Raw genomic sequence first — 27,716 nt, forward strand, 5'->3', positions numbered from 1 at the left:
TTATTCCCCATATTTCCATTTATTTAAAACCGGACATGTCTATAATTGTCCCTAAATATATGTGTATAATTATTATGTCTATTATTATATCATATATTGAAATACTATCAGGGCAGATGTTGTATTATATATAAGGTAAAAAAATATTAAAATAATTGAAAAATGTATCTATGTAAAATTTAGTACTAAATATCACCAAATTTAGTACTACACCAAATCTAGTACTAAATACACAGAACAACAAAAAATTATATTACCTATACCGAGTGAAGCCGGATAAAAACACTAACACTAGTTTCCTATATTTAAAATTACTTATTCATACATTTAATAATACAATACCGTCATTCGAGACCTCTCAATTATCCAACAACACCAAACAATAAAGATAAACATGCGTGTAATTAATTTTACATGAAAAGCTTTGTTTGCCGATCGAAATTACACACCCACACACAAAACCCATCATAAATTTCCTCATTGAAAATCCATCAATACGTATCTGAATAAATAATAATCACGTGTCTACGAATTGGTAGCATATTACATAATAAAATAATCTATGAGTTGCTACAAAATTAATGGCATATAATTTGTACACATTTAAAATAAAAATAGCAACGGTAAATTGTTTCTATGTAGTGGGATTTACATCTTGTTTGCCGATCGAAATTACACACCCACACACAAAACCCATCATAAATTTCCTCATTGAAAATCCATCAATACGTATCTGAATAAATAATAATCACGTGTCTACGAATTGGTAGCATATTACATAATAAAATAATCTATGAGTTGCTACAAAATTAATGGCATATAATTTGTACACATTTAAAATAAAAATAGCAACGGTAAATTGTTTCTATGTAGTGGGATCTACATCTTGCATTGCAATAGGGTCTAAACTTTCCCAACGGCATAATCTCCTACTGATAAATTTTCCTCAAACGGCGGAAAACTTCGCGAGAACTTAAATCCGAAAGAGTTGAGCCGATGTGAAAGTGATTGAGCGATCTCGTTCTATTCTAAAAATAATTTTTGCAGTAAAACAGGCATACGAATTCACGTCTCGTAGTGGCACGCCCCTGCAGTATTTTTCACTTGGATTTCGCCCCATTTGACCCGGGAACGTGTGCCACTCACAAAAACCCAATACGACAAAAATCCAATACGACATTCTGTACTGTATGTCGACACCGGCTGTGTTTATTTTTAAATTTACTAGATTTATATCCGTACGTATTTCATTTCAGTTCACTGATGTACATACATATGTCCACATTAGTGTTTCTGAATACCTATACTTTTTCAATTCAACTCGAGTTCAAGCTCTAGATCATATCCAAAAGACCCGGGATTCGTGATATGACGATTTTTTTTAATTATCTTATTTTATTGAAATATACGCTATATCTGGCTAAATTCACGAAAAAATGGAAGCATCTTATCAGACAGAAAACTTCATCATAATCAAAATCCTCAAAAATGAGGTACACGACTACTACTCTGTATACCACAGCGTAGCTCACTTGAAGAGCTATTCCTCACCAGTAGAGAAGTCGTGGATTCAAGTCCCAGCCAAATACGCTGCTGGCGAGATCTTGATCTTGCGAGATAAAAATACAGATCGAGTGTCTCCGAATTTTCCAATTTATCTAGTTTAATTATTGTGGCGGATCCAATCAATTGGTATCCCACCTCTTACCCCAGTTTCTAGCAAGTTCAAGTTCTAGCATCTTGAATTATTAAAAGTATGCCATTAGAAAGTTTGCTGTTTATCAAAATTTTTGTTTGGTTGTACCATAGATGTCTCTTTTGTATTATATATGTATATTTATTTATTTAAGTTTAAGTTTGGAGCATTGTGGCATTACATGAGTCCCAAATGGAAGAAAGAAGATCAAAATTCCACTTATATATCACATTCACAATGATGAGTGCAGACTACCAGACAAATTGGTTAAAATAGTCTCCGATAAACTACGTGGAAAATATCACATTCATTATATGATTGTACCTACTGCAATGTTTGAAATTGCTAGTACTTACATATGTATATACATACATATATACAAAATAATTTAACCATACGTGTGTCGCCTTGGGGTAATTCCTGTCATGTTACCTATGATAGAAATGTGTTTATGTAATAAATAATAAACAAAAAAATATTGTTACGTACACTCGGATTAGGCCGAGTAAGTGCAATCAAATTAGGCCGAGTAGCATCCCAGAGACTGTGTGACCGTTATAATTGGTTTCGAGGATTATCTCCAAGCTCGACTAACAATAAGATGCACTTAGCGGGGGTAGCGGTAACTCGGTCGCATTCCGGTAGAGTTCTCAGAACCCACAGCGGTAGCGTGGGACATCTAGTACGTGACCATAACAGTAGGCAAGCAAACCGGACGTCGAAGATGCCCTGAGAGACCTATCCGTTATAAGGCGGCACTTAGGCGATATCAAGAGATTCTGACGGAGCACTGCCAGTGCGTGTATCTCCTTAATCACCAATAAATGCTGTGACACGACTTTGGCCTTTTCTTGGATCCTCCACCCACCCCCACGCAACAATATAATTTAAAATTAATAAAAAAAATAAGCATATGTACAAACATATGTACATATGTATAAATGAATAACTGTGTATTAAAAAAATATATTTTGACATAAATAGTACTTCAGAAATACTAAAAATGTAAAACTCAAGAATTTTACGATTCTTTTGTGTGTGATTTATTGTTTCCTTTTACTAATTATTATGTCGAGTGCAATTAAATAGTGTTTTATATGTTAAAAGTTTAAAACGTAAAACCTTATATTTTGTTTTAACGCCAACAACATTGAAAATTGTTTTTTATTTTTTATTTAGGTATATTGTACATAGATATGTATATTAACAGCGTAACTCATCGGTTTAGCGTTTATTTACCAATAGAAAGGTCGTCTGTTCAAATCTATGCTAATCCGTTCTAATCCCAGCTAGATAAAAAAATCAATTATATCGGTGATAACGAGTATGTCTATTGCTGTTGGTAAGTTCTGAATGATTTTGAAATCCATTCGAATGAAATAACTTAATTTAATTTAGGCATAGAGTTGTGGTTGTGTTAATGCCGACCACCGAGAGGTTGCCGGTATCGACCCGCAGGTCGACCTCGATTGAAAATAATTTATTTCGAGTATTATCTATAGTGCTGCTGATCAGGCTTGGATATTTGTGGTTTCCAGGCAATCGCTTCCTATCAGAATTTGCCAAGTTATCTGATTTCATTGTTGAAACCGTTCGTCATCAAACTGGCAAAAACCATCCTTAGGTTATCACTGTTTGAATATGATTTCAAAATTCATAACCTATTTATTTATTTATGTACCAAAGATGTCACTCAGGAGGATCCCGAAAATGTCATATAAAATAGCATCGGCTATGCCACCTTTCCCAAGTGTTTACGATTCCAATAAAATTGGCTTTATCATCACTTGCGAAATCGGCTAGTACAGATTCGTTGATTATTTCAGGCATACATATGCTTGTGGTTCGTTATTAATAACTGTATACATTGTACGATGTGCTAAAATACATACGAACACAACTAGCCATAGTGTCGATTTTGGGTGACTTGTTGTGGTTCTTTGGCATATGAAATAAAAACAAGCGAGATACAATTACACTACGTAGTACGAGACTTCTAAGCATCCAGGAATTCTGCTTCAATAATACTAGTAAATATAATAGTGTGTGAATGTACACGTATTTATTCTGGCCATAAATGAGATTAAAGAAAACGGAAATAACTTAAAACAATTAAGGAGCACATGTTGCAAAACTTCGAACACTTCCTCGCTGCATGCTTTGAAAGATTTCGGAACGCTTTATTTTTGTACAACTTCTTTCTTAAATTTAATAACAATAATTAATTAAACGTCATCTGGCGTTTCATATTAATCAACGAGAAATTAAAGAGCCTTTTTGGCTTTTTGTCAACGTCATTATCTATTGCTGGATGAGAGTTTCTCAAAACGCTCTTTTATTTCTATGTACATTCTGCAATCTTCATCCACTACGTTCTACACATTTTGTTTTTGTCATATTTTCACAGTATTATTTACCTTCTTCTGCTTCTCTCGGGTAATATTTAAGCATTTGATTCACATCTTCATTCATTCAACTACATTGTATACAGGATCGGATACAGTAACCCACGGTAATAGTCAGCAACTTGGATGATTACAATACAATAAAGATCCTATCATCTATGGTTTAAACTTGTATATACATATGTATGTATATAAATTTGAAAATCATATTCAAATAGTGGTGGCACAGTGGATAGGATGGTTTTGCCAATTTGATAAGTAACCGTTTCAACAATTAAATCAGATAAATTGGCAAACTCTGAGGAAACGATCGACTTTGAGTCACACATATTCAAGTCTGACCAGCAATACTTTAGAATAAATTATTTTCAATTGTGATTGAATCAGGGCTTGAACCCAGGAACTTAGGTTTGGTTAGCACTAGCGCAACAACGGAGCCATACCGCCGGATGGCAAAAAGTATTTTCAAAAGCTCTATAAAATCTTTGAATCAACCATGAGAGCTAATTGATTTTGATTTGATTTGATTTTTAAATGCTTTTTATTATTACTAAATTATGTTCACAATACATCTTATATCTATTTTAATAGCTACTGATCTACTGATCATTTTCTATTTTACAATTTAATTTTATTTGGTTAGTAATCACAGTATTATATTATTCTAATGTTAATCTAAAGCATAATAGGAAAAAGAGCTCAAAAACCTATTTACAATCCTTATAAATGTTCATAATACATCTAATACATAATATTAATTAAAGACTCACTAAATTCGATGACCTAAAGCAGATTGTGTTTAGGTAATCTGTGTTTATACCTGAAGGGTATAGACATTTTTTTGTAATCACCGAGACTCTTCACAAGTGTGTTAGTATGGTTGAGAGCTAATAGAATCTACGTTAGGTATAGCGAATGTTGAATATTAACCAACGTTTAGTACGTGAATGAATCTGCTGTTTTTGTAACAGTCGAGGTATGACAGATAGTTAATTTTATTTCAAGAGAATAGTGCGATCCCCATATATAAATATGATGATATGAATAAATAAATATGATGATTATAATAATAATACATTTAATATATAATATCGAAAGAGACTTTGTATGTTAGGTTTTATGTAACTACAATATGTATGTAAGGTTTGTTGGGAACATCGAAAACAAATCAAATTTTATATGACGACGATATCGATATCGTTGAATATATGTATGTATATATCTTTTTCAATTCAAATAAATTTAATGAAAAAAACAAATGAAAAGCTGTTTATATTACAAATACCGAGTGAAGTCGGGTAAAATCGCAGGTAATAAATAATTCAATTTATGACGTTTGGTGAAGTATAAGAGTGAAATCACACAGCGGTGCATGTGGCACGTGAGTTTTTTTTAGATAGTTTGAAACATAGAAAAAATGAGACGTTCATGGCACGCGTCTTTTAAAAACGACATTTTCTACCTATGTTGTTGAAATTGTATGGTAGTATTTATCCCTGCTTGACAGTGATCTATACCAAAACGACCCTTTGGACCATTTTCGGTGAAATTGTATCCTTGCTTGATAGTGATCGATAATGGTGTATCCCAGATATGTTTAAAACTATCTAAAAAAAAACCCACGTGCCACATTCACCGCTGTGTAATTTCGCCCTAATAGTTCCATCCATCGAATAAACGCGGGAGTCAGAACATAATTTGACAATACAAAATAACGACGACGTAGTGAGACCGCTTTCATCCTGAGAGGGTCTCAAAGTGGGGCATATGCCCTTTTTCAAACATCTACGACGCGATGCAATCCCTTCTTAGTCCGAAGTTGTTGTATTGTACTTTTATGTTTTTCATCGTCTTTTGCCACGTACGTCTCTTTATGTTTTTAGATGGAAATACTTTTTGCCTTGATTTTAAATCATATTTATATTTTTTTTAAATAAAGTACATCCCTACCGCCTAAGTGGTGTTGAATTAAAGTTTGTGGATGAATTTTGTGATTTGGGGGTCTTGTTCTCAAATAATTTTCATTTTAAACGGCACATAGACAATATTTGTTTGCGGGCCACAAAAATTCGTACTACGAGTTAGTAAACCTTTCCAGAGTGCGTTGGTGCTTAAAATTCTTTATGAACCTCTAGTACGTAGCATTCTAGAATTTTCTTCCATTATATGGAGTCCTACCCATATGACTCATTCATTGAAGATTGAGAGAATCCAAAAACGGTTTCTCAAATATCTTTATATGAAACTGTATGGTTATTATCCTTGGCTATATCCTAGTGCATTCTTATTAGGGGCGTTGGGTTTCAACTTATTGGAGTCTCGTAGGGTTATGTTTCTAGGAAGGCATTTTTTTTAAGCTGTTGAATCGGATAATACACAATCCTCAGGTTCTTAATGAATTTTGATTTTATGCACCCAGTAAATTCAGGGACCTGAGGAATCGTGATTTGTTTGTTCCTCCTGTGGCTCGCAAAAATATATTGGCAACGGCTCCTATATCTAGAGCGATATATCTGCTCAACCGGATTACTGGTGAAATTGACCTCTTCAATATAAACTATGCTAATCTGGTTGAGTGGTTGTTGAGGAATGCCAATAGTTGTTTGTAAAAATTGTAGATGTGATGATATTCTGTTGTAATTGTTATTATTATGATGTAATATTGTTATTATGATGATGTTATGCTATGTTGTATTGTTGTAATTAATTGACTGGCCACAGTGACGCGTTGGAGCTCTCTGTAATGTCACTGTGGCTAATATGTTAAATAAAATGAAATAAAATAAATACATCGCATTAATTTATCAACAATGACGTATACGGCGGTGGCAGAGTCATCCGAGCGCATCATCTGCTGCGAATTGGCCCATTTTCACTGTCAGCGCGAATTTAGTAGAGTCGAGGGGATGAGATGTTGGAAGGAAAGAAGGGATGCTTTCATACCAAGTTCGTTTTTGTTCATTTCGCTCTCGTATCCGGTAATGGTGTTGTAAATAAAATATATGCGAGACACCTGGAGGCGTACGGGTTAATTCGAGTGGCGACAACGAGGCGCCAAGTTTCGTTCGCAGCTTTCGAATCCCTGTGGGGGATCAGCTCGAATGGCTTTAATAAAACTCAAATACGAGTCTACGTCGTATCTCGCTGCGAGCCAACGTTTGAGAGTCACTTGTAAAGCCCTTGGCTTTGATGCGCCTCGAATTACGTTCATTAACCTTTGAGGCTATGATTGCAGTTCATTGAGCCGCCAAATTGCATTGATATCAACGGATTGGATTATTTTATTTACTTATGCACGTAGTATTAAGGGATAAAGTTTTGTGATCATGAGAAAATTTTGACCTCGAGATTTTATTTATTTATTTATTTGTATAATTTTAGCTATTTTAATACAACTTTCTATTTTTACATACCTCCTTTTAGCTTCACTTACGATTACAATTCAGGAAAAAATTTACCTCTTATCCGATCGTTTTCATACTTTGCCATATTGATCATTGTCGTCATCAATATAAGTAAACGTATCCTCCGCCATTACGATGGAGAAAAAATATCGTTTTAGACGTATTTGAAATTTGAATTTATGAAAAGTGCCTGACGTTTATCCAGTTTTTAGTTTTAAACATAGATGGCGGTAGTAAAATAAAATTATTGGTATTTTTATTCAAAATAATAATTTTATATACAAATTATAGAAGAGGTATGTTTTTAAAAAAATTTTTTTTTAAATTTAATGTTTCTTTTCAAAAAAAAAACCTTAATAATTACTAAATTATAAAATTTTATATAAAATAAATTTATTTTATATAAATTTATTTGAATACTCATTTGTTTTTTTTTTATTAAAATGACTCTCACGAACAAACAAACATATATTCTTTCGAAATTATATGTATACCAGGATCCGAAGAGTAATCGGGTAGGGCTTCGCCCACGGAGGCTTCGTCCCCGGCGGCTTTGCTCCCTAGGGCTTTAACCCGGGAGGCTTCACCCCCGAAGGCTTTGCCTCCTAGGGCTTCGCCCCCGGTGGCTGCGCCCCCTGCGACTTCGCCTGCGCCCTCAGTGCCTTCGCCCCCGGGGACTTCGAATCCTTTGAATCGAAAAAAATCTAATCGATGCCTATGAATCGAAAAAAAAATCGAATGTGTCATTCCCACCCAACTAACCAACTAACCAACTAACCAACAACCAACCAACCAATGTTACATATATGCAAAGTCTCTTTCCAAATTATATATAAGATAAGTGAAGTAAAAATATATATGAGAGATAATGAGATCCTATAATGCAAATTTTACAAGATATTACAGTGTGAAAAAGATAAACTTATAGGCATTCAAACATTTCAAATCTTTAACTTTTAGTTTTTCCGCTGTTTAGGTGAGCTGTTAACGTACGGTAGAAAGCTGGGTTTTGATAGTTAGCTGTCATCGATTGGATCTGACACGTGGTTCCGATTTAATTTTTAATGGGCTAGTTAATGAATAAACTCCATTAGCTTCATGTCGGAGATATTAGCTTACTTCAATACTAGCTAGCTATGTCAGTAAAATATCAAAGCGATCCAATGAGTGGAAGTGTTTCAAAATCAGCATTTTTGACGGGAAGAGATTTCATTGAACTACCAAAAAAAAAGTTGTAAAAATGATCCAATTTTTACACTATATGCAATTTTTTTCACAATTCGATTTGCTACCACTTATTGCAATGTATGTAGCTATGTATTATAGTTTAAAAATATAGTCCATGAATTAATATTAGCTTTATATTTGAAATACTTTAAAATTAAACAGTTTATTAGCATTTAAATAAAAGAAAAACTACCGAAAATTGGGTCAGAAGATAAACGGTACCCTTGCCAGATACGTTATACATATTTTTTCCCTATTTCTATAGAATGTAAATTGTTACAGAGGTCTTAAAATTCCACTTCGTATCCGCACTTTGAAATTATTTATATTCGACATTCTTCTTAACGGCGAGGAAGCATAGCATTATGCAATAAAAAAAGTTGGGACTTTTGAAACGAGGGTATACAGATTATTTCTGAAAATAAAGTCGATGGAAAAAATTGAGGTGTTGGTAAAGAAGCGGAAATTCTTAGGGCGTTATCAAGAAACGAAAGTTATCTAATAATGAGCAGTGGAAAATATAAACAAAAGCCAGTGTTCACATATAAGAATAAGAATTTTTAATGATATAATTATGTATGTAGTCCAATCTACATAAACATTTATCTTTAACATGGATATACTTAAATACATACGTATAAGTCTTCTCGGAATCCCACACCACATACATATACAGCCGTGGACAAATGTATTAGGGCCTAATACATTTGTCCGCGGCTGTGTATGGTCATTATATGTGTAGATATATGTACATATGTATGTACATATATCATGTAAAGAAAAAAATAAACAAAGAACATTTTTACAAGTGACCTAATAATTAGGTCACTTGACTGAAATACTCGGGTATTTAAAGCAGCGACTACTTGCAACGCATCTTATCCTATGGTTCAATTCTACTTTATCTTTTTTGGAATGCCGATTATTTCAAAAAAATATAAAATTGTCCTTTTTACCCAATCAGTGTTTCGACTAGAGTGTTGCGTCGCGTTGTTTTAATCGATTCCGTTTCTGTTTTTCTTGTGATCTTATTTTATATTGAGTGTATTTTATTTTATTGAATAATGATGACCTATAAAGCAAATTTTATAAAATATAGAGTGAAAAAAGAAAAATTTATTGGCGTTAAAACAATTAAAATGTGTCAGCGAGATAAGTGATTAATAAGAAGTGGCTGAAACTACCGATGTGAATGATGAATGTGACAGATAAACGTCACCGTGTAATACGATGCAGTATTTTCAAACGTGTCTATTACGATTATTTTTCAGCATCGTAATGGCGGATGATATTTCCACTTATATTGATGACCAAAACGAGCAAAATGGCAAAGTATGAAAATGATCGGATAAGAGCCAAAATTTTTACTGAATTGTAATCGAAAGGTGAAGTAAGAAGAGGTATGTAAAATGCCAAAAACACGGTAATCGAATGAAAGGAACATGGATCAAATTATTTAAATACATTTTCAACGGTCAGGATAGATAAAAAACTCTAAACGTCTTAAATTATGATGACGTGCGGTCATGATGATGGTACTCAAAAGATACAGTGAGATAAAAAATCGATCAAAAACGGTAAGAATACGGAAGAAAATATTGTGTCAAGTCTCATTTTAATGACCATGACTTGAAAAATCCCAAAAACGAACTTTCTGAGCTGGCTGGAGAATACTTTAAAAACAGGTGGAGCATGAGAAGAATAATGCTCTAGTTAATTTTTTTCCGAAAACTTAAAGTGACCTTCTGTATACGGAAATATGGATTTTTTCTGCATTGACTGACTGTCTACACTCTTCAAACAGTATCACTCCCAAGTGTCGAGTAGCAGGCAAACTGAAGCTGGCGACCACGGGACCACGACAGATAGGTGACTGCCCCAAACGGGATTATGAATCAGTTCTGGTCACCGTGTGATGAGCGGGAAAAAGAAACATTCGTTGACTCTTGACGAGTCAACTGCTAAATATGCAAAATTTATTTTATTTTTTGGTTAGGAGAAATATGTGTGAAGCGCCAACCAAGTTTCTTTTTAAATACGAGCCACCCTGTATTAAATTATGCCTGGATGAAAAGTATTTTATGAATCTCAAATAAAATAAATCGTCGTAAATATTTGAAAAAAAAAAAACATCTCAAAGTGAAAGTCCCTTTTCATACTTTTTCTTATACTTGACCCTTCGAAAATCAGACACTTCAATAGAAAACCACTGAAAAGTATCCACCAAGACATTTTAGAGCGTATCTCATTATTCCAAAGCACACATACTACACACACATAGAAATCACAAAACTAATACAAATCCGAACTTCAACTTCTAGCGAATATTTAAAAAAATATACACATACATATGTATGTATATATCAACAAAGAGACTTTTCCTCCATCCGCAAACTTGCAAAACGGCGAAATCAAAAGCGGCTGTCGAACCCTCGTCGCATTATACATACATATATGCTGGCAAAGAAAGGGTTAACATCGTTTCGCCAGTACATATCCACTACATACAAACATACTAGAGAAAATGCTGTTTGCACAACGTTTATAGTTCGATACAACTCAACCAATTCGAACAGGAAAAACACACGATTACCATGAAACCATTCAAAGGGTTAAAAATACATACGTTATTATAATAACACGCATTTTATTATATGATAATATATTTCCAAATTTCATACATGCAATAATGGCAGCGACACTCAAAAGACATCAACCGCGTAATACGCTTTCGTATTATCGTAAAGGATAACGTTGTCTCTGGAATAATCGCATATATGTATGTACGTACGTATAGCTACACTCTATTCACAGAACATATCTATTTCATATATGTACACACATACATAGATGTAAGCTTTCATACATTGCGCAAAGGATTCTAAACACACCCACTATATTTGCGATAATGTAGAAGTAATGTTGTCGTCGGAGACAATATTAGAAGTCATAACCGACGCTCTAACACCCGTACAACTTTTGAACAGAGATAAGTTTGTGATGTGATGAAAAAGTGTAATATATAAACTAGCGTGTAATGATTTCTACTGAGAGGTCATAGGTTCAATTCCTGGCCCGGTATTACCGGCTAGACCTTAGATATATGCGACTCCAGGCTCTACCAAATTGGCAACCTATTCCCGTTTCTCTCAAATTTCTAGCATATCAGATTTGTTCATTATTATAAAATATGCTACCCACCAATGGCGTGCCGTAATTAAACTAGAGGGACTAGGCTAAGCCCTTGAAATATTTGACCTAAAATTTAAAACGATCAATAATTCAACTAAAATCAATTCAAATTGTTGTCCATATTGATATTGTTCACTCGAATTAAGTTCAGAAACAGGAATCGGCTCTAACTGAGGTAATATAATATTAGTGGAAGTGGGTTGTTATGGTATGGTCCACCACGTCGTTTGCTTGCACGGACTCTCTGTCTCAATTTTGTTCCCTTCGCTGTACTGGCGAATGGTTATGTATAGCCGTTCCGTCAAAGATTAAACATTTTTTTAAATTTAATCGTATCTTTAAGCATTTATGGAATTTTCACTGAGAATATTCTGATTTGTGTCTATCAAACAGCATTCTGAATGATTGTTTTTGTTAAAATAACATATAAATACATATTTTCACAGAAATTCTTGAGTACAAATATGGCAAGAGACTTGGCTCACGAAACGATTCCCTAGAACAAATCAGTGCAAGGAAACAAATAACGAGGCCTTGGAATGTTCTATTCTCGATTAATTGTACGACAAATCATTCAGAAGATTATGTTTTGAAGACAAATAAGATGTTATTAAGAAAGATAAGCTTCTTAGGATATTTTTGTTAGTACAAACATGAAAAATTGTACTCATCACTTCAAGACAGATTATAATAATTCAAAAATATAGCTCTTGTTTTAAAGTCACGGTACGCCACTGCTACCTATGTACCTATGTACATTTATTGCAAAAACTTTATTGTACATCGAATTTTTCCATAGATGTTTCTATGATATTGTTTAAAAATATAATTATATTTTTTTGGAATTTTGAGTATTTGTGTGCAAAAACATGGATTTTACATGTAATAAAAATAAATAAAACACAATACTTACGTTATAAAATGAAGTTTCATCTTCTTCGTTTTCTTCGGCATCGCTTGCTTGGACCATCGAAGTTGCGGTCGAGACTTGGGTCGTTTCTGATGAATCTGTCAATGAAAAATAAATCAATGAATACCGGGTTCGAATATTGATTTATTCGCGGCTGCGAAAATCTATCGAATGCTGAATGTTCCTTTGTGACTTTTAACCAATAAAAAACTAGAGTGAACGAATATAAAAAGTCTTTTACTGGACTGTGAATAAACGGACCAGAAAATCGGATTTAATGTCCATTGATATATTCGAGGGATTGAACGGTAAACGTATTGGTAGCTCAGCGTTTTTGCAGTAAACATACCACTTGCATGCATACATATGTTTGCTAAATACACATACCTATTATGGGTACATATAATGGGTTGGATAGATACACCTAAATAAATACAAACAAAATACGAATGCAATATTAATATAATATGAAATAAGCTTACAAAATATTTTCAAAAGTAGAAACGTCAAATCAAAGTCATAAAGTTACTAGGGAGTATTGTTGAATTTTTAATTTATTTCATTTACGTGAAAGCTTTTCGCTACAGGCTTCTGCAAGGATCTTGATGAGTTTATAAGATTAACATAGGATAGCAGATACATACTCTCATGTTGTTGTCCTTAAAAACCGTAGTCTCCTATTTATTTTGGGCCTAACACTGAATTCAACGGTGTTATTCACATACACAATCCATAACGTATATGTACTTGGGTCGGAGACCCTTTTCCTTCAGGAATTTATGAAGTATCAATACATAGAATTTTAAACTTTCCTTACTAAATTACATCGATTGACCCTCCCAAGTTCTACAACGTTCTTCACACTGGAATGCCACCCTATGGAATCTTCAGAATTGAATATTTCAGTGTTTTCAATCGTTTTAATTGACAATTTTTAGCAAAAAAATTATTAGTAGAACATATTCTAACTAGCATAATTTATGCCTGTCAGTCAAAAGATGTGACGAATCAAAATCCAACAATATAATTTTTCCTGATTTTAAAATCAATACTGAGAAAAATTACACATTCACTTCCATTGAATGTCTAAAATCGTTGAATAGTTAGTATCGATTTGTAGACTGAGTTAAAAGTGGGTCTCTAGTTTAGCTCTACTATTTTTTTTACAATGCTTCCTATTACTATTCATTTATTCTAGCTATTGTTTTGTCAAGTATCATCTGAATAAAATTCTAATTAAATGGAATGCGGATGGACACGTGTATAAATATACATATTATTTCATTAAAAATATTTTTTTAGCTAAGATAAGAGTGTTAATGGATACCTTTGTGGAAGATGAGTTATAATTTTTTGTTATTATTTTGTGTTATGTATTAGCAGTTTTGCTATTTAAATAAATAAATAAGATACTTGCAAATTTGCTACCACGAGAGTATGATTAGAATTATCAATTTTGTGAATTTTTCGTGAAGATTTATAATATATAAGACATCTTCATGTGTAATAGAACCTTCATTTGAAATACTCTACAGAATAATCTGCATTGTCAGAACTCAAAAATTCAATTTTTTTCTTTCTACAGATATTTATGTACATATATGTACATTAGGTGAGATCGAAAAATGTAAATTTTAGATTTTCCGCAGCATAATATCAGAATATGAATAAATATTTTGTGGGTTTATATTGTACTAGTTGTTTTATCCGGCTTTGCTCGGTAAACAATTTATTTGAATAGTTTTGTTTTATTCAAATTTATTTAAATATTCATTTGTTTTTTTTTATTAGATTTTACGTCACGGTTTCTACGAACCAACGATAGTTACATACATACAAAGTCTCTTTCGAAATTATATATTAGATTATACCAGAATCCGGCGGCCCCCCGGGCCTTCACTCCCCCTGGGCCTTCGCCCCCCATGGGCCTTCGCCCCCGGGGCGGTGGGGGCAAAGCCCGGGGGAGGGGGCACCGTCTCCATGTCGTCATGGAAACTTTGACTTGTTTACAAATCTCCCAACGAAGATTAAATATATTCATACATACATACTTATATACAAAGTCTCTTACGAAATTATATATTAGGTTTGTATTGTATTCACCCCAGTATGTTATAAAATGTGACATTTTAGTCCGCTTATGTTTCAAGAAATTAAAATATTTTTTAAGTCATGTAGATACACGAAAAGTTCACAGTAAATTTTGTAAATTAATTGGAATCATGGAAAAATAACGATTTTCTGAAAACATCACTTCCGCCATACAAAGTATGGGAGATTTCGACAAAAGGGTGACTTTGAATTCTCGTCAATCAGTTAAAACGAATCATAATCGATTTAATGAAACTGAAATAGGTGACTATTTGGCGTGCCCTTGATATGATGCAATTTTTATATTAAGACCATCGAGTTAAATCTAAAATTGGTATTTTTCACTCTAGCCTGATAATGTATGCTACGTATTACATATAGAAAGCACTGTTCACCGATCATCATTGTGATGATACCCGACCATTGATGTATAATACACTAGATCCGCCCTCACGCTTTATACTGGTCTCCTTTTTGGCGCATGCACAGTTTCTCTCAGTAGGTAGGTACCGCTGCGTCGTAGGGAAAAAATACATTTTTTTTCCCAACTTCCCCGCTAGTTAAACCCCCCCGCACCCCTCAGTTAGTGAAGACAAGATCTCCGACCAAAATCAATGTACCCGACCAATTAGTGCGGCCGTCCACTGATACTGGAATTTGAAAGGGTGTCTAGTGAAACTGTTGGATTCGATTAAAAAAAACAATGATATAAAATACATTATACTACTTATAGATATGTGTATACATATTAAAATATCATTTCCGATGCCGTAAATTCAAGATTGAATACAAATTATAATGCATAGTTCAACAATATACAAAATACGATGATAGGCATAAAACTGAACGAGCAGCGGATTCTTAGATACAGACATCGAAGTCAATGGCGTAGGTGAACGTGATGCGAATTTAGCGACATCTCGAGCACACACACACACAGACATACTACGTAGGGAAAAAGCTGGCCAATGAAATACGTAATCAATACAAATTGGCTACGTGCCACGCCAGAAAGTGGTAATGGGCGCGCCGCGCCTACCGTAGATGGCACCACACATTTACACAGACAAACAGTGGATGACCACCAGCACCACGTGAGTGCCACCACTTCACGTATACGTGACGCTCAACCGCCTCTCCTCCACGTACCCCCATATTTCAAACAGCGTTAAAGGGTTAAAGCGCTGACGCTACCCCTTAAGTGTGCTGTTACTCAACACTAATAATATGCCACTCTAATTTTTTAATCAATTTAATAATAATACTGTTCTACATGGGTCTACTTCACGGGCCCGAATGTGAAACGCCCGAAAACGCAAATATCGGAAGGCAAAGATCGAAAATCGAAAGATCTTAAGTCGAAAGATAAAAAAGGGTGCATGGTAAACGGTACATACTCACTTAATTTGCGCGAGCAGGATACAACAGGAACAAGAGGAACAGGCTTTTCCTCCTGGTAATTGGTTAGCTCGCAGAACTCAGATATACCTATAAGAGGATATTTGTGTTCGCGGGATCACCGATTCGATACCACGGCAAGACTCGATGAATGAATTTATACAAAGCTTAGGCTTTTATCGATTCATTCGTTATGTTCAGCAAGCGTTAGGACACACACACACACACACACACACACACACACACACAAATAAACATACAGATTAGCGTCTTTATATATCTAATATATAATTTCGAAAAAGACTGCTGGCTGTTGTATGCTGGTATACACATAATTTCGAAAGAGACTTAGTATACATATATTATACTAGTGTAGGGCCCATTGATTTCAACGGGTGGTTTCGAAAAGAAATTGAAACTCGAATAAAAATAAAGTTAAAGATATGGAATCGACTGGTTTCGGAAAGACAAAGGCACAAAAAAAATGAAAATTATGAAAAAAATGAAAAATATGAAAATAATGAAAAAAAAAATGAAAAAAATGGAAATAATGAAAAAGATGAAAAATTTGAAAAAAATGAAAAAAAATGAAAAAACTGAAAATACTAAAAATATGAAAAAAAAAAATTTTGTTCCCCATACTGGTTGATGGTTGATCATAAGAAATCGGAAATCGAAAAAGATTGTCGACGAAAGCCGAAGATACGCGAATGATTGGTTCCCCATACTTCTATAGGATAATCGAATATTAAGTAATTTTAGAGCGTTTTTTCTGTCGAGGCTGTAGTCTAATGGCTAGCGACCTGTTCTGGGTGAGGGGGCCTTAGTTCGATTCCGTGATTTGGAATTAATTTTATTTTTCAAATATCGCTAAAATAAAAATTAATTTCAATAATTTCAATTAAAAATATATATTTAATTGTTTTATATGAAAAGAAAAAAAAATGGTTCAAAACCTCGCTAAATGAAATTATTAAAATTACGTATTTTTATATGGCGAGAAGGAATATTTCAATTAATGTTTAAAAAAAAGGCGAAATGAAAAATTGGATTTGGCGTGATGACCGAGACCATTAGCTCAATTTAGACCCATATTCAGGCTATTTGGGGTGATCGGTTCGAGTCGCGACAAAGTCGTCTCGTCGAAAAATGAATTAATCGATTTTTATCGATTCGTTCATTATGTTCGGCGAGAGTTAGGACACACACACACACACACACACACACACACACACACACACACACACACACACACAGATTACCGTCTTTATATATAATTTCGAAAAAGACTGCTGGCTGTTGTATGCTGGTATACACATAATTTCGAAAGAGACTTTGTCTACATATATTATATGTTTGTTTGTTCGTGACAGTCAATTTAATAAAAAAAAAACAAATGAATATTCAAGTAAATTTATATAAAACAAAACTATTCAAATAAATTTAATAAAATGTTTATTATTAGATTAGTCATGTTTAAGCGGTTTATATTACAAAAAACCGAGCGAAGCCGGGTAAAACGGGGTCTTCAAATCATTTTGAAACATTGCCAATTTGTGTGGTTTGGTCAATGATGGATTTCAATTTCAATCGATTTTTATAGTTTGATGGTGAAAAATAATCGTAAATAAAGCCAAATTGGCAAAAAATTTTGTTTTTGTTTGACCTTTCACCACGCACGCGTAAACGCCTATAATTTTTTCATTTTCACACTATATCTTACAAAATTTGAATTATAGGCTCTCATTGTCTCTCATATATATTTATACATCACTTATAGGTTATATCATGAATGGTAAAATCTTTATATTATAATTCTGATATATGTTCATACGTACATACGTCTGATTATAGAAAAACTTTAGAATTTTAATATTCGTTTTCGATATGAAACCTACACAGTGCAAATCTTTATTACCATCGTGATCGTGTTCAGTGAGCAGATATCTCAAAGAAGAGTTTGTACTTATCTTTGTGTTCATTGTACTATATGGTTACATTATTTTTTTATCTAAACATACATACATAAATACATACACATAATGTATGTAATAGAAAAAGTATGCAACTCTAACAGGTTTATAAATTCGTTTAAAATATACTAAATAAATTTAATTTTCGCACTGTCGAGATTCTATGACATTCATGTCATGAAAATTTTATGAAAATCAGCAAACAGGTTAAATTATTTATTTATCTGTTGTATATGTATGTTGCAGCCGAAATGTATTTCCAGTTGTAATATATTTCAACTGGCGTTTTAAGTTATTCATATTCGAATACAATTCAACTAGTAAATTATATCTCGATAAACGCAAATACACTTTCAACAATATGCGACAGTTGTAATATAACAGTTGAGTTTTAATAGCTTTGATGCTTTGTAATTTAGTAATGGTTTTGCGAATGAAAACAATATCACGATAATACTAAGTATGTGTTCAAAACAAAAATTTAACTTTCCAACTAAATTTACTACTCGAATGACGTTTTCACGAAAAACTAATCTCTCCATCCAACCTGGCACCAACTTATAGTTGAACTTTATTATCAGTTGTAATATATTTTGACCAGTTGGAATGTAATTCGCTATATGAATCAACTTACGTGGGTTAGACGCAATATATTTCAACTAGTCAAAATATATTACAACTGAAAATACACATAAACTATAGCGGTAGTTGGTACCAGGTTAGTTGGAATATATTCTAACTAGTCAAAATATATTAAAACAGGAAGATACACTTCAACTGTAACATATACATATGTATGTACACCAGTGGTTTGTTGTCCGCAGATGCTGTGAATTTGACGCATACACAGCGTCAATGGTTTGTAGGGAAATACAAACATTGGTTTGTAGGGAAATTTTTTAATATTGAATATTTTAGTTTGAATGCATTCCTTATATAATATATACGAATGTGAAAAATTTCACTGCACTTTGAGTGCACTCTTACAAAAAGCTTATTTCGAAGCGAGCTTCTGCTCGTGAAATCGCTTTTCATGAAAATCATTGAGAACGGCATATACATATGTAAAGAAGAGCGTGAATGCGATGGGTTTAATACATAAGTGGGATTTTTTTATTTTTGAAGTTCTCGTGTGGTCTTTTGAATAATGTTAAAAACACGATACGCGCGATGTCGTATTCAATTCCAGTGAACTGATGCTTGTTCAAAATAAAATAACTCATCGCATTCAATAAATACCACCAACGACGAATCAATGCAAATAAAAAATACAAATTTCTATAGCTGAGATATTTTTTGCACCATTTTTCCATTTTCGCACCGATAATATATGGCGATGTTCGCAAATAATTTGATTGATGGCAGAATTTAAATGCACGAATTGAAATCGTGATCACACCTGAAAACATTATACATATAGCAAACACCACACAAATGAAAATAACCAAATAATCAAATTAACTTCAATCATTGCTTTATACATAATATAGAATTCAAATTCAAGTATGTTTATATTATCTAGCACTGCACGGCAACAGTTCGGCACAACACTGCACGGAAAATACTACTTCTATTGATACTATACAGCACTATCCGTTTTTGGCACGTTCATATATGTTTTGGACGAGTGCAAGGAAATATCAGCTTACATATAAAAATTACGATTCAATATTGCTTGAATTTTTACAAAAAGGAGGAGGCATTTCAATTAACCTTTGAAGAGCGGAGCGTCGAGATCGAACGTCGAGTGTACTGAACCAGGGTTGAGTAAGATCCCAGTATTTTTTTCTCAATACAAATGGGTTTAATATATGTATATCTTATTAATCATTCTATACATCAACATAAAGAAGTTTTAGTCCTATAGCATGTTTTCGACTATTTTTGTATTAAAGAATAACGATAAGCATCAACATGCAAACGTGCATATGTAAGGCCAACAGGCGACTGCACGACTCAATAGCCACGCGACGAAAACAATAGCTTACGAAAATATAGCTGTATCTTTCTCTCGCATTGATTCATCGATCAACAAGAATATGCAAGCGAACAGTCAAAAACATGACTTATCGCTACTGCCTTTAAATCATACTTTGGAACGTAGAAATGTATTTTTTTACGATTGAATTGAATTTAATTGTTGAAACGGTTCTAATAAGCATCCATCCATCGAATTTGACTAGTCCAAATTTGTTGATTGTTGCAAGCATGCATGCATACATATGCATGTCTGTTTGTAAGAAAAATTTATTTGTCTATATATAATGCTTTTTACAATGTTGCAAATTTGGTAATAGCCCGAACAGCAAATCCTAGATGAATGGTGTCTGGTTTGATGCTAGTTATGAAACAAGCGGTATCATCTGTATATTGAGATTTGTGGTAGTGTTTCGGTATATGTAGATACATATGTCATTTTTATATACGGCAAATATAAGTGGGCCAAGAAAGCTGCCCTGCGGGACACCCGCTGTGATTGTTTTCGGAGTCACTATTTCTTATACACAGTTAAGCGTAGTATCAATTTAGAGTGACTTATAAATGGCACAATGGTATATAAATAAAAAATAAAAAATAAGCCAAGTCTATATCATGAGCATTTTTTAAGATAAAACCATTTTCAAACACATTTTCACAAAGCACATTTTCAGGCAATATCACCCCTTATTCAATTATTGAAATGAGCCAAAACGCCTTCTAGGGTTTTGAACGCCTACAGCATTTACGCCGTCGCCCTACATTTGAGGAGCACTGGACTATATTGCGCTATACCACATAAAATACAGATCTTCAGTATCTAAACGGCTAAACGACGCTTATGAGAATTGAACCGGCGAGAGCGGACGATTTCAGATAATAGATTTTATTGTGTACACAGACGGTCGCTTCGGATAACCGCTCAATTAAAATTAATTAAAACGCTTTGATATTGAACGGATTAGGATTCGCCTAATTAATTGAGACTAAAATGCGCACAATTCGCACGACTCAATTTCGTCGCCAAATCTGTGAACGGCGACCACAATCGACGAAACAAATTTCCGATTGATGGAAATTGTGGCAAGGGCATATATTATAAGTGGCACGAACGCAATTAACGGCGCTCTCATCCTCTACACGTCGCCACAATTAGTGCCCGAGTGCCATAATTGATAGCTCGTTAGCCATAGATCACGTCCTCCCCTGCCTATATACATACAATATATGTATATACCTATGTATATATTGAATTATATTAATTTCGAATAGAAGTATTGTAAATTTCAAACTTTTGTACGTGTGTGACCGACATTTATATCAGCGACTCTATTGATCTATCATTTACTATCATTTATTAAAAAAATATATCTGGACTTTTATTTAAGAAGTACCTGTGTCAAAATTCAAACTTAAAATTCAGGGCTTCGAAGCTGGCTCAAACCGAAAACGAAATGCCGGCTTTTTGACCATTTTTCAAAAAACCGAAAACCGGCTTTTTTGGCTCGATCAATCGCCTTTTTTAAGGTTTACTCTAATTAATAGTTTTTCCTGAAAACTAGCCATTATGGATTTCAAATTTCTATGTAAGATAAAAAAAAATGTGTACATCCAAACTGTCTTAGGGAATTGGCGTATATTTCTTTGAACAACAAAAAAAGTTACAATACTTAGCGATGGATTTAAGATTTCGTAATGGTCGAAGACCAGGTCATAAGCCAATAAAATATAATTGAAAGTAGTTTCAATTACCTACACAAGGCCTTTCAGAATTTTAGCAAATCGGGTTTTCAATAATTAGTAGTTTTTGCGCGTTCAGGTATAATCAAACAACTCGAAAAAGCGGACACTTGAAACGCATTCTATACGATATTTTATCTCCAACGTAATGGCAGACGATACACTAATGTATATTGATGACCAAAATGAGCAATATGGCAAAGTATGAAAACGATCGTATACCTGAGAGATAAGAGATATAAAAATTGACTTCTTAAACGAAGACCATGTGAAACGTAAAGGAGGTTAGTAAAAATATAGTAAACGTTATCGTAAGTTTTTATGATTTTCTTCCGAAAATTGCAATGGTTCAAGCTAAAACAGACATATTTCATAGTTCATTACGTTTTCGAACACAAATTCATCTCAGCAGTTTTCTTATTTACGGTAAATGTCGGTCAACCGGTTTTTTCTTTCGGGCGGTTTTTTGGAACCCCTAGTATATGTATGTATATCATAGGAATGTATGATGGATGATGTCTTAAATGAAAAATTAAAATAGATCTGTAACATGACTAATACGACCACTCTTGAAATTTTACAGCAAACAATAAAATATAGAATTGGTGATGGAATTTATGAAATAACGTATTTATGTATTTGCATCTATAAACACGATGTGCATACACATGTTTGTATGTGCCTTTATTTTAAACCAGAAATACAATACGGTTTGATCAAACGATCTTTTTAGATTTTTAATGTCACTTAATAAAGGGTAGGTAGAGAGCCGCCCTTTATCATATAAAGAGCCGCATGCGGGTCCGAGGCTTGTCCCCAACCACTGCTGTAGATACATAACCTCGTGTGATTTTCGTGTAGATACATAATCGTCTTGAATCTACACAATAACTTTGTGTCTTTGTGTCTGTCAATCATCTATCGTTCAAAGAACATTCCTAATATGTCAAATAAAATAATTGTCTTCTATTTTTATTAAAACATTTTTGACATCAATCGAAAGACCGAAATGGCATAAATTTGTCAAAGCTGATGAAACTCTGCACACATACATATATTATTAATTCGGGGTCAAATTTATTGTTCGAACTTGTCGGTCGTTGCACAAATACATTGGTCAAAGTTTGGATACAAAATTAGAGGGCAGGATGCGCGGTGTAAATTTCATCGCACGGTAATGAAAATCGGGATGGAAAACAGTGAAATATTGAGGCGAAGTGGGCCTAATTGGATCGATAAGTTTCTCATTTACGATTCATAAGGAAATAATTGAAAATTTCCGCAGCCGTCTTGGAGCGTTAGTTCGTTTGACAGTTACGGCCGCAAATTTCGTGAAAACGGGCACTGAAACGCCTATTTCAATTAATGCTCCAACTACCTAATGATGATTCCAGAATTATTAGGGACGATGGTATTTACACTTGGCTGAAGGCCCGTCCTCACCCCGAAACCGTGACCGCAACACTGAACATTCAATTCGGTTCTTATATGTACATATGTACCAGTGGCGTGCGGTGACTTTTCAATCAGAGTTTGCTGTCCAAAACACGATCAGTTTATTTTTTTAATTTTATTTTATTCTTACAAACATTGTCATATTTATATTTATTAAAATGTCTTTGATATATTTTCGTTTTTGAATGAATATTTAATATTGGTGTGGGTTTTGGGCTCTTAACAATAATCTCTTTTTCATTATATGGAGAAGCGAAATTTTTAATTAAACTATTGCCATTATTATTAACAACGGCGATAAATTCACTTGCATTGTTACTTTGGTTATTTATATTTAGGGCCATAATAAATGATAACTTAGGACGTAACGTACGAAATATCAATCAATGAATCAATCGAAAGTCCATACAGAAAAAGCGAATCAAGTCCATACATAGGCAAAAGGAGATTTTGCTTCCAGAGCAAGTATCGCAAAAGCGAGACGACTGTGGAATCGTCTCACTCATGCGCATACGCAAGAGTGACAGCTCACTTGTGCGCATGCGCAAAAGATTTGTAGAGAACTTCAGCATTCATGGTAATACAAGCATTGATCGATGGGAAACAAGCATTGGTCGCGCAAACGGTTTCCGTCTTTCAACGGGGATGCTCGTTTATGACAATTTTGGATCAGACAAAAGATCGTATCTATCATAATCATGTAATCAAAAATAAATGAAAGATAAATAAAACTAAGAAATTCAGAAAACAAACGGTATAAAAATATTGTTGACGTAAATTTTAAGGGATGCGCAGCGTCCACAGCATCCATAGACGGCACGCCATTCATGTACTCTAGGGCTGGTCAAAATGCAAGGACTTCAAATATAAAATATAAATTGGTTTAAAAAATAAAAAAAAAGAATATTTACAATATATTTATTAAGTATTTTACTGAGAACATGGTGGAATAAATGTCCAAATGTAAATAAAAACATGAAATTCAATATATTTTACAAAGAACATGGCGTTGTTCGGGAGGGTGATATTTTTTAGAAATTCGCGAAATAGTACATAAATAAAACCACTATTTTTACTATACACAATAAATATCAAGAAGCTTAAAACAATTTAAAAGGTCAAAATAAAATAATGAAAAAATAATGAAATATTGTTTTAAAAAAAAATACTACTTCCGGTTTACGAATTCTGACCAAAACCCTACCAGCTCTAAGTTAGTATATAAAGGATAGAAATATAAATTTTCAGCTTAATACGTTCAGGGGTGTGGACAGAGTAGTGGGCACAACATTTTTGACCTTTCTAAGAGGAAAAAAATCCCACTTCCGTTTTATTAAATTAAGTAATTTTTTTTTTATTTTTACTTAAAATTACTATTTTTATTATACACAATAAATATCAAGAAGCTTAAAACAATTTAAAAGGTCAAAATAAAATAATTGAAAAATAATGAATTATTGTTTTAAAAAAAAATACTACTTCCGGTTTACGAATTCTGACCAAAACCCTACCAGATCTAAGTTAGTACATAAAGGATAGAAATATAAATTTTCAGCTTAATACGTTCAGGGGTGTGGACAGAGTAGTGGGCACAACATTTTCGATCTTTCTAAGAGAAAAAAATCCCACTTCCGGTTTATAAAATATAATAATTTTTTTTTATTTTCATCAAATTGATACAAGAATTATACTTTAATTTTTTTGTGACGAACACACATGTTAAAGGGGTCGAAAAAAATAGTGGAAGAAAAATCGAACAAGAGTAAACTGCTACTTCCGGTTGACGGATGCTAACTAAATTTTATAATTAACTTGGTATTAAACTTAAACTTCTAGATATGAAATTTCAGTTCAATAAACCAAAAGGTTTCTGAAAAAAACATAAAAAACTTCGATTCTCTAGAGTAAAAGTACTACTTCCGGTTCAGATAGAAATATTTAAAAAATATGAGGTTATAAAAATTATTATTTGTATCATATTTAAAAAAAATTCAGTCCGATTCAGTTAGTGGTTTGGGAGATAATTGAATTCAAAAACTTAAAAAAAGAGGACACCTATAAGGCGAGGTACCATTTCCGGTCAACTTAAAAATTTGAAAAAAATTTACGTCGTGTCGATAAAAATTTCAGTAACCGATACTAAGTTTCAGTTCGATAGGACTAACGGTGTTAAAAATATCCCCAAAATACACACCCACACAGACACACACACAGACACACACACACACACACACACACATTTTTTCTAGATCATGAAAACGTGATCAGTGATCGATTCTGAGTTCGAATCAGTCAAAATCTCGAGTTGGAATTTTCGCATGATCACAAAACTTCATCTATTGTTACTACGTACATAGATAAAGTAAAAATTCGCGAAATAGTACATAAAAAACGTATTTATTACGATGACATTTTACCATTGTACATTTGTTTATGAAAGTATCGAATGAGTATTTAATTCTTAAACCTACCCGGAAATATTAGTCAATTGTTGTTATTAACCGGACACTTGTTTGTCTATTTTTGTTAATTGTTTACTAATTAAGTTTAAAACTGAATTATTAAACAATAAAAGCTTGAAATCCTTAATGTAATTTTTATTTTCTATAATCTTATTATTCCGACAAGTTCTACTATATATTTTTTCAAATATGGGATACACCGTTATCGATCACTGTCAAGCGTCGTCCGAGGGTCGACGAATTGGTTTATATCACCGTCAAGTTAGTAAAAACAATTGTATAGAATTTCAACGAGACCGCTCCAATCCCGCACGATCCCTCAAGATACGGCGTATCATACGCGGTATAAGCGTGTTTTTTTTGTTTGTTTAAAACTATCTAAAAAAAATATCCCGCGTACAGCATACCGCTCCCTCGCTGTGTGATCGCGCCCTTATTATGGGTAAAATAACTGCTGAAAATAAATGTAGTCATAAATAAACTAGTAAAATTCGACTGGGTATTTAGCTAAAAAAGTTCAAAATATGAAAACGGACATATTTAATTAATATTTAAAACTTTCCCGATTACGATGAAATTTAATTTTCAGGATTATTAATTATGTTTTGAACATGTGAAAATCATTGAAACGACGCAATTAGGGTTTTTAATTTATATCTACTAAAGATAATCCTTTATGTTAAGTTTGATTATAAAAGATCAAACAGTGATACTCCTTTATTTTAAAAACATTTAAATACTACTATTTTATATGAATTTATTTTATACTAATACATATATTTTCAATATAAAAAAACACCACTGAAATCTAGACACGGATTAGTGCTCATCTTTGAACTAAAAACATCGAAAGCCCATAAATACTTTTTCATTTAATAACAGCTGAAAACAAATCGTCGAAAATTTCTTAAATTACCCCACGTCGAGAATTTCCTCGACGGAAACAACTTCTTTAATTGAAATTCCTTTCGATAATAGCCGAGAGCTTCGCACTGTGAACTTTTACTTCTTCATTCCTTTTTCTGACCCTCAGCTCTAATATTATATTTATATACAATACCATTCACACCTTTTATCGCATTTTGTGTACGAAATATATTACAATTTCACCCTGTTAACAAGAGCGAAGCTGTTATTAAGATTTTTACCCTCGACTCAGTTCGGCAAGATAAATTTGCAAAAGGGTATTTTTTTACCGATTTGAATAATATATAAATACATCTTTTAATCGCTGACTCTCTCTCAATCGTTTTGCTAATTGAGGAAACCTTTTCTTGCCTAATTATCATTCTGCGACGAAAAAGTTTATCGACAAGCTTTAACTAACATACAGGGCTGTAAAGTGGTTTAAAAAAATACGAGTTTAATTTTTTTCCGATTGGGCTAATTTTGGAATAGCTCGTGAAGTATGTATTAATACAGAGCGGTGAATTAATACATGCATACATATGTATATGTAAATAGGCAGTCAGTAATAAAGTATTAAGGAGTAACTTTCGATAAAAGAATTAGAGGGGCACCTCACATTGAGGAAGCGAAATGCAATATTTAATCGCCAAAGTTCTTTATCAACTCAAAATAAAATAAAATCATATCGCGCGCTCATATTTCCATTATTAACCCATGCTTCACCTATATGGAATAACGCCTCGAAAACTAACCTTTCCAAGCTCCAAGTAATACAAAATAAATCCCTAAAAATAATTTTTAATACACCTACATATAAACAAATATACATACTTGAAAAAAATGCATGCCATATATAATATTCCGTTTGTTACATACA

The 27,716-nt window shown here is 33.2% G+C and overlaps 1 protein-coding gene across 1 annotated transcript in view; it reads right to left on the reverse strand.

Annotated features, from left to right (window-relative positions):
- The window catches only part of LOC143916001 (disks large homolog 1-like), a 112,258-nt gene that overhangs the window by 38,875 nt on the left and 45,667 nt on the right, over window positions 1-27,716 (reverse strand). The window contains exon 2 of the mRNA XM_077436852.1: window positions 12,838-12,932. Coding sequence (XP_077292978.1) covers window positions 12,838-12,932 — 95 coding nt within the window. The remainder of the gene's footprint in view (window positions 1-12,837; window positions 12,933-27,716) is intronic.

The sequence above is a fragment of the Arctopsyche grandis genome, chromosome 1 (assembly GCF_051622035.1).
Source record: "Arctopsyche grandis isolate Sample6627 chromosome 1, ASM5162203v2, whole genome shotgun sequence".
NCBI classification, from domain to species: domain Eukaryota; kingdom Metazoa; phylum Arthropoda; class Insecta; order Trichoptera; family Hydropsychidae; genus Arctopsyche; species Arctopsyche grandis.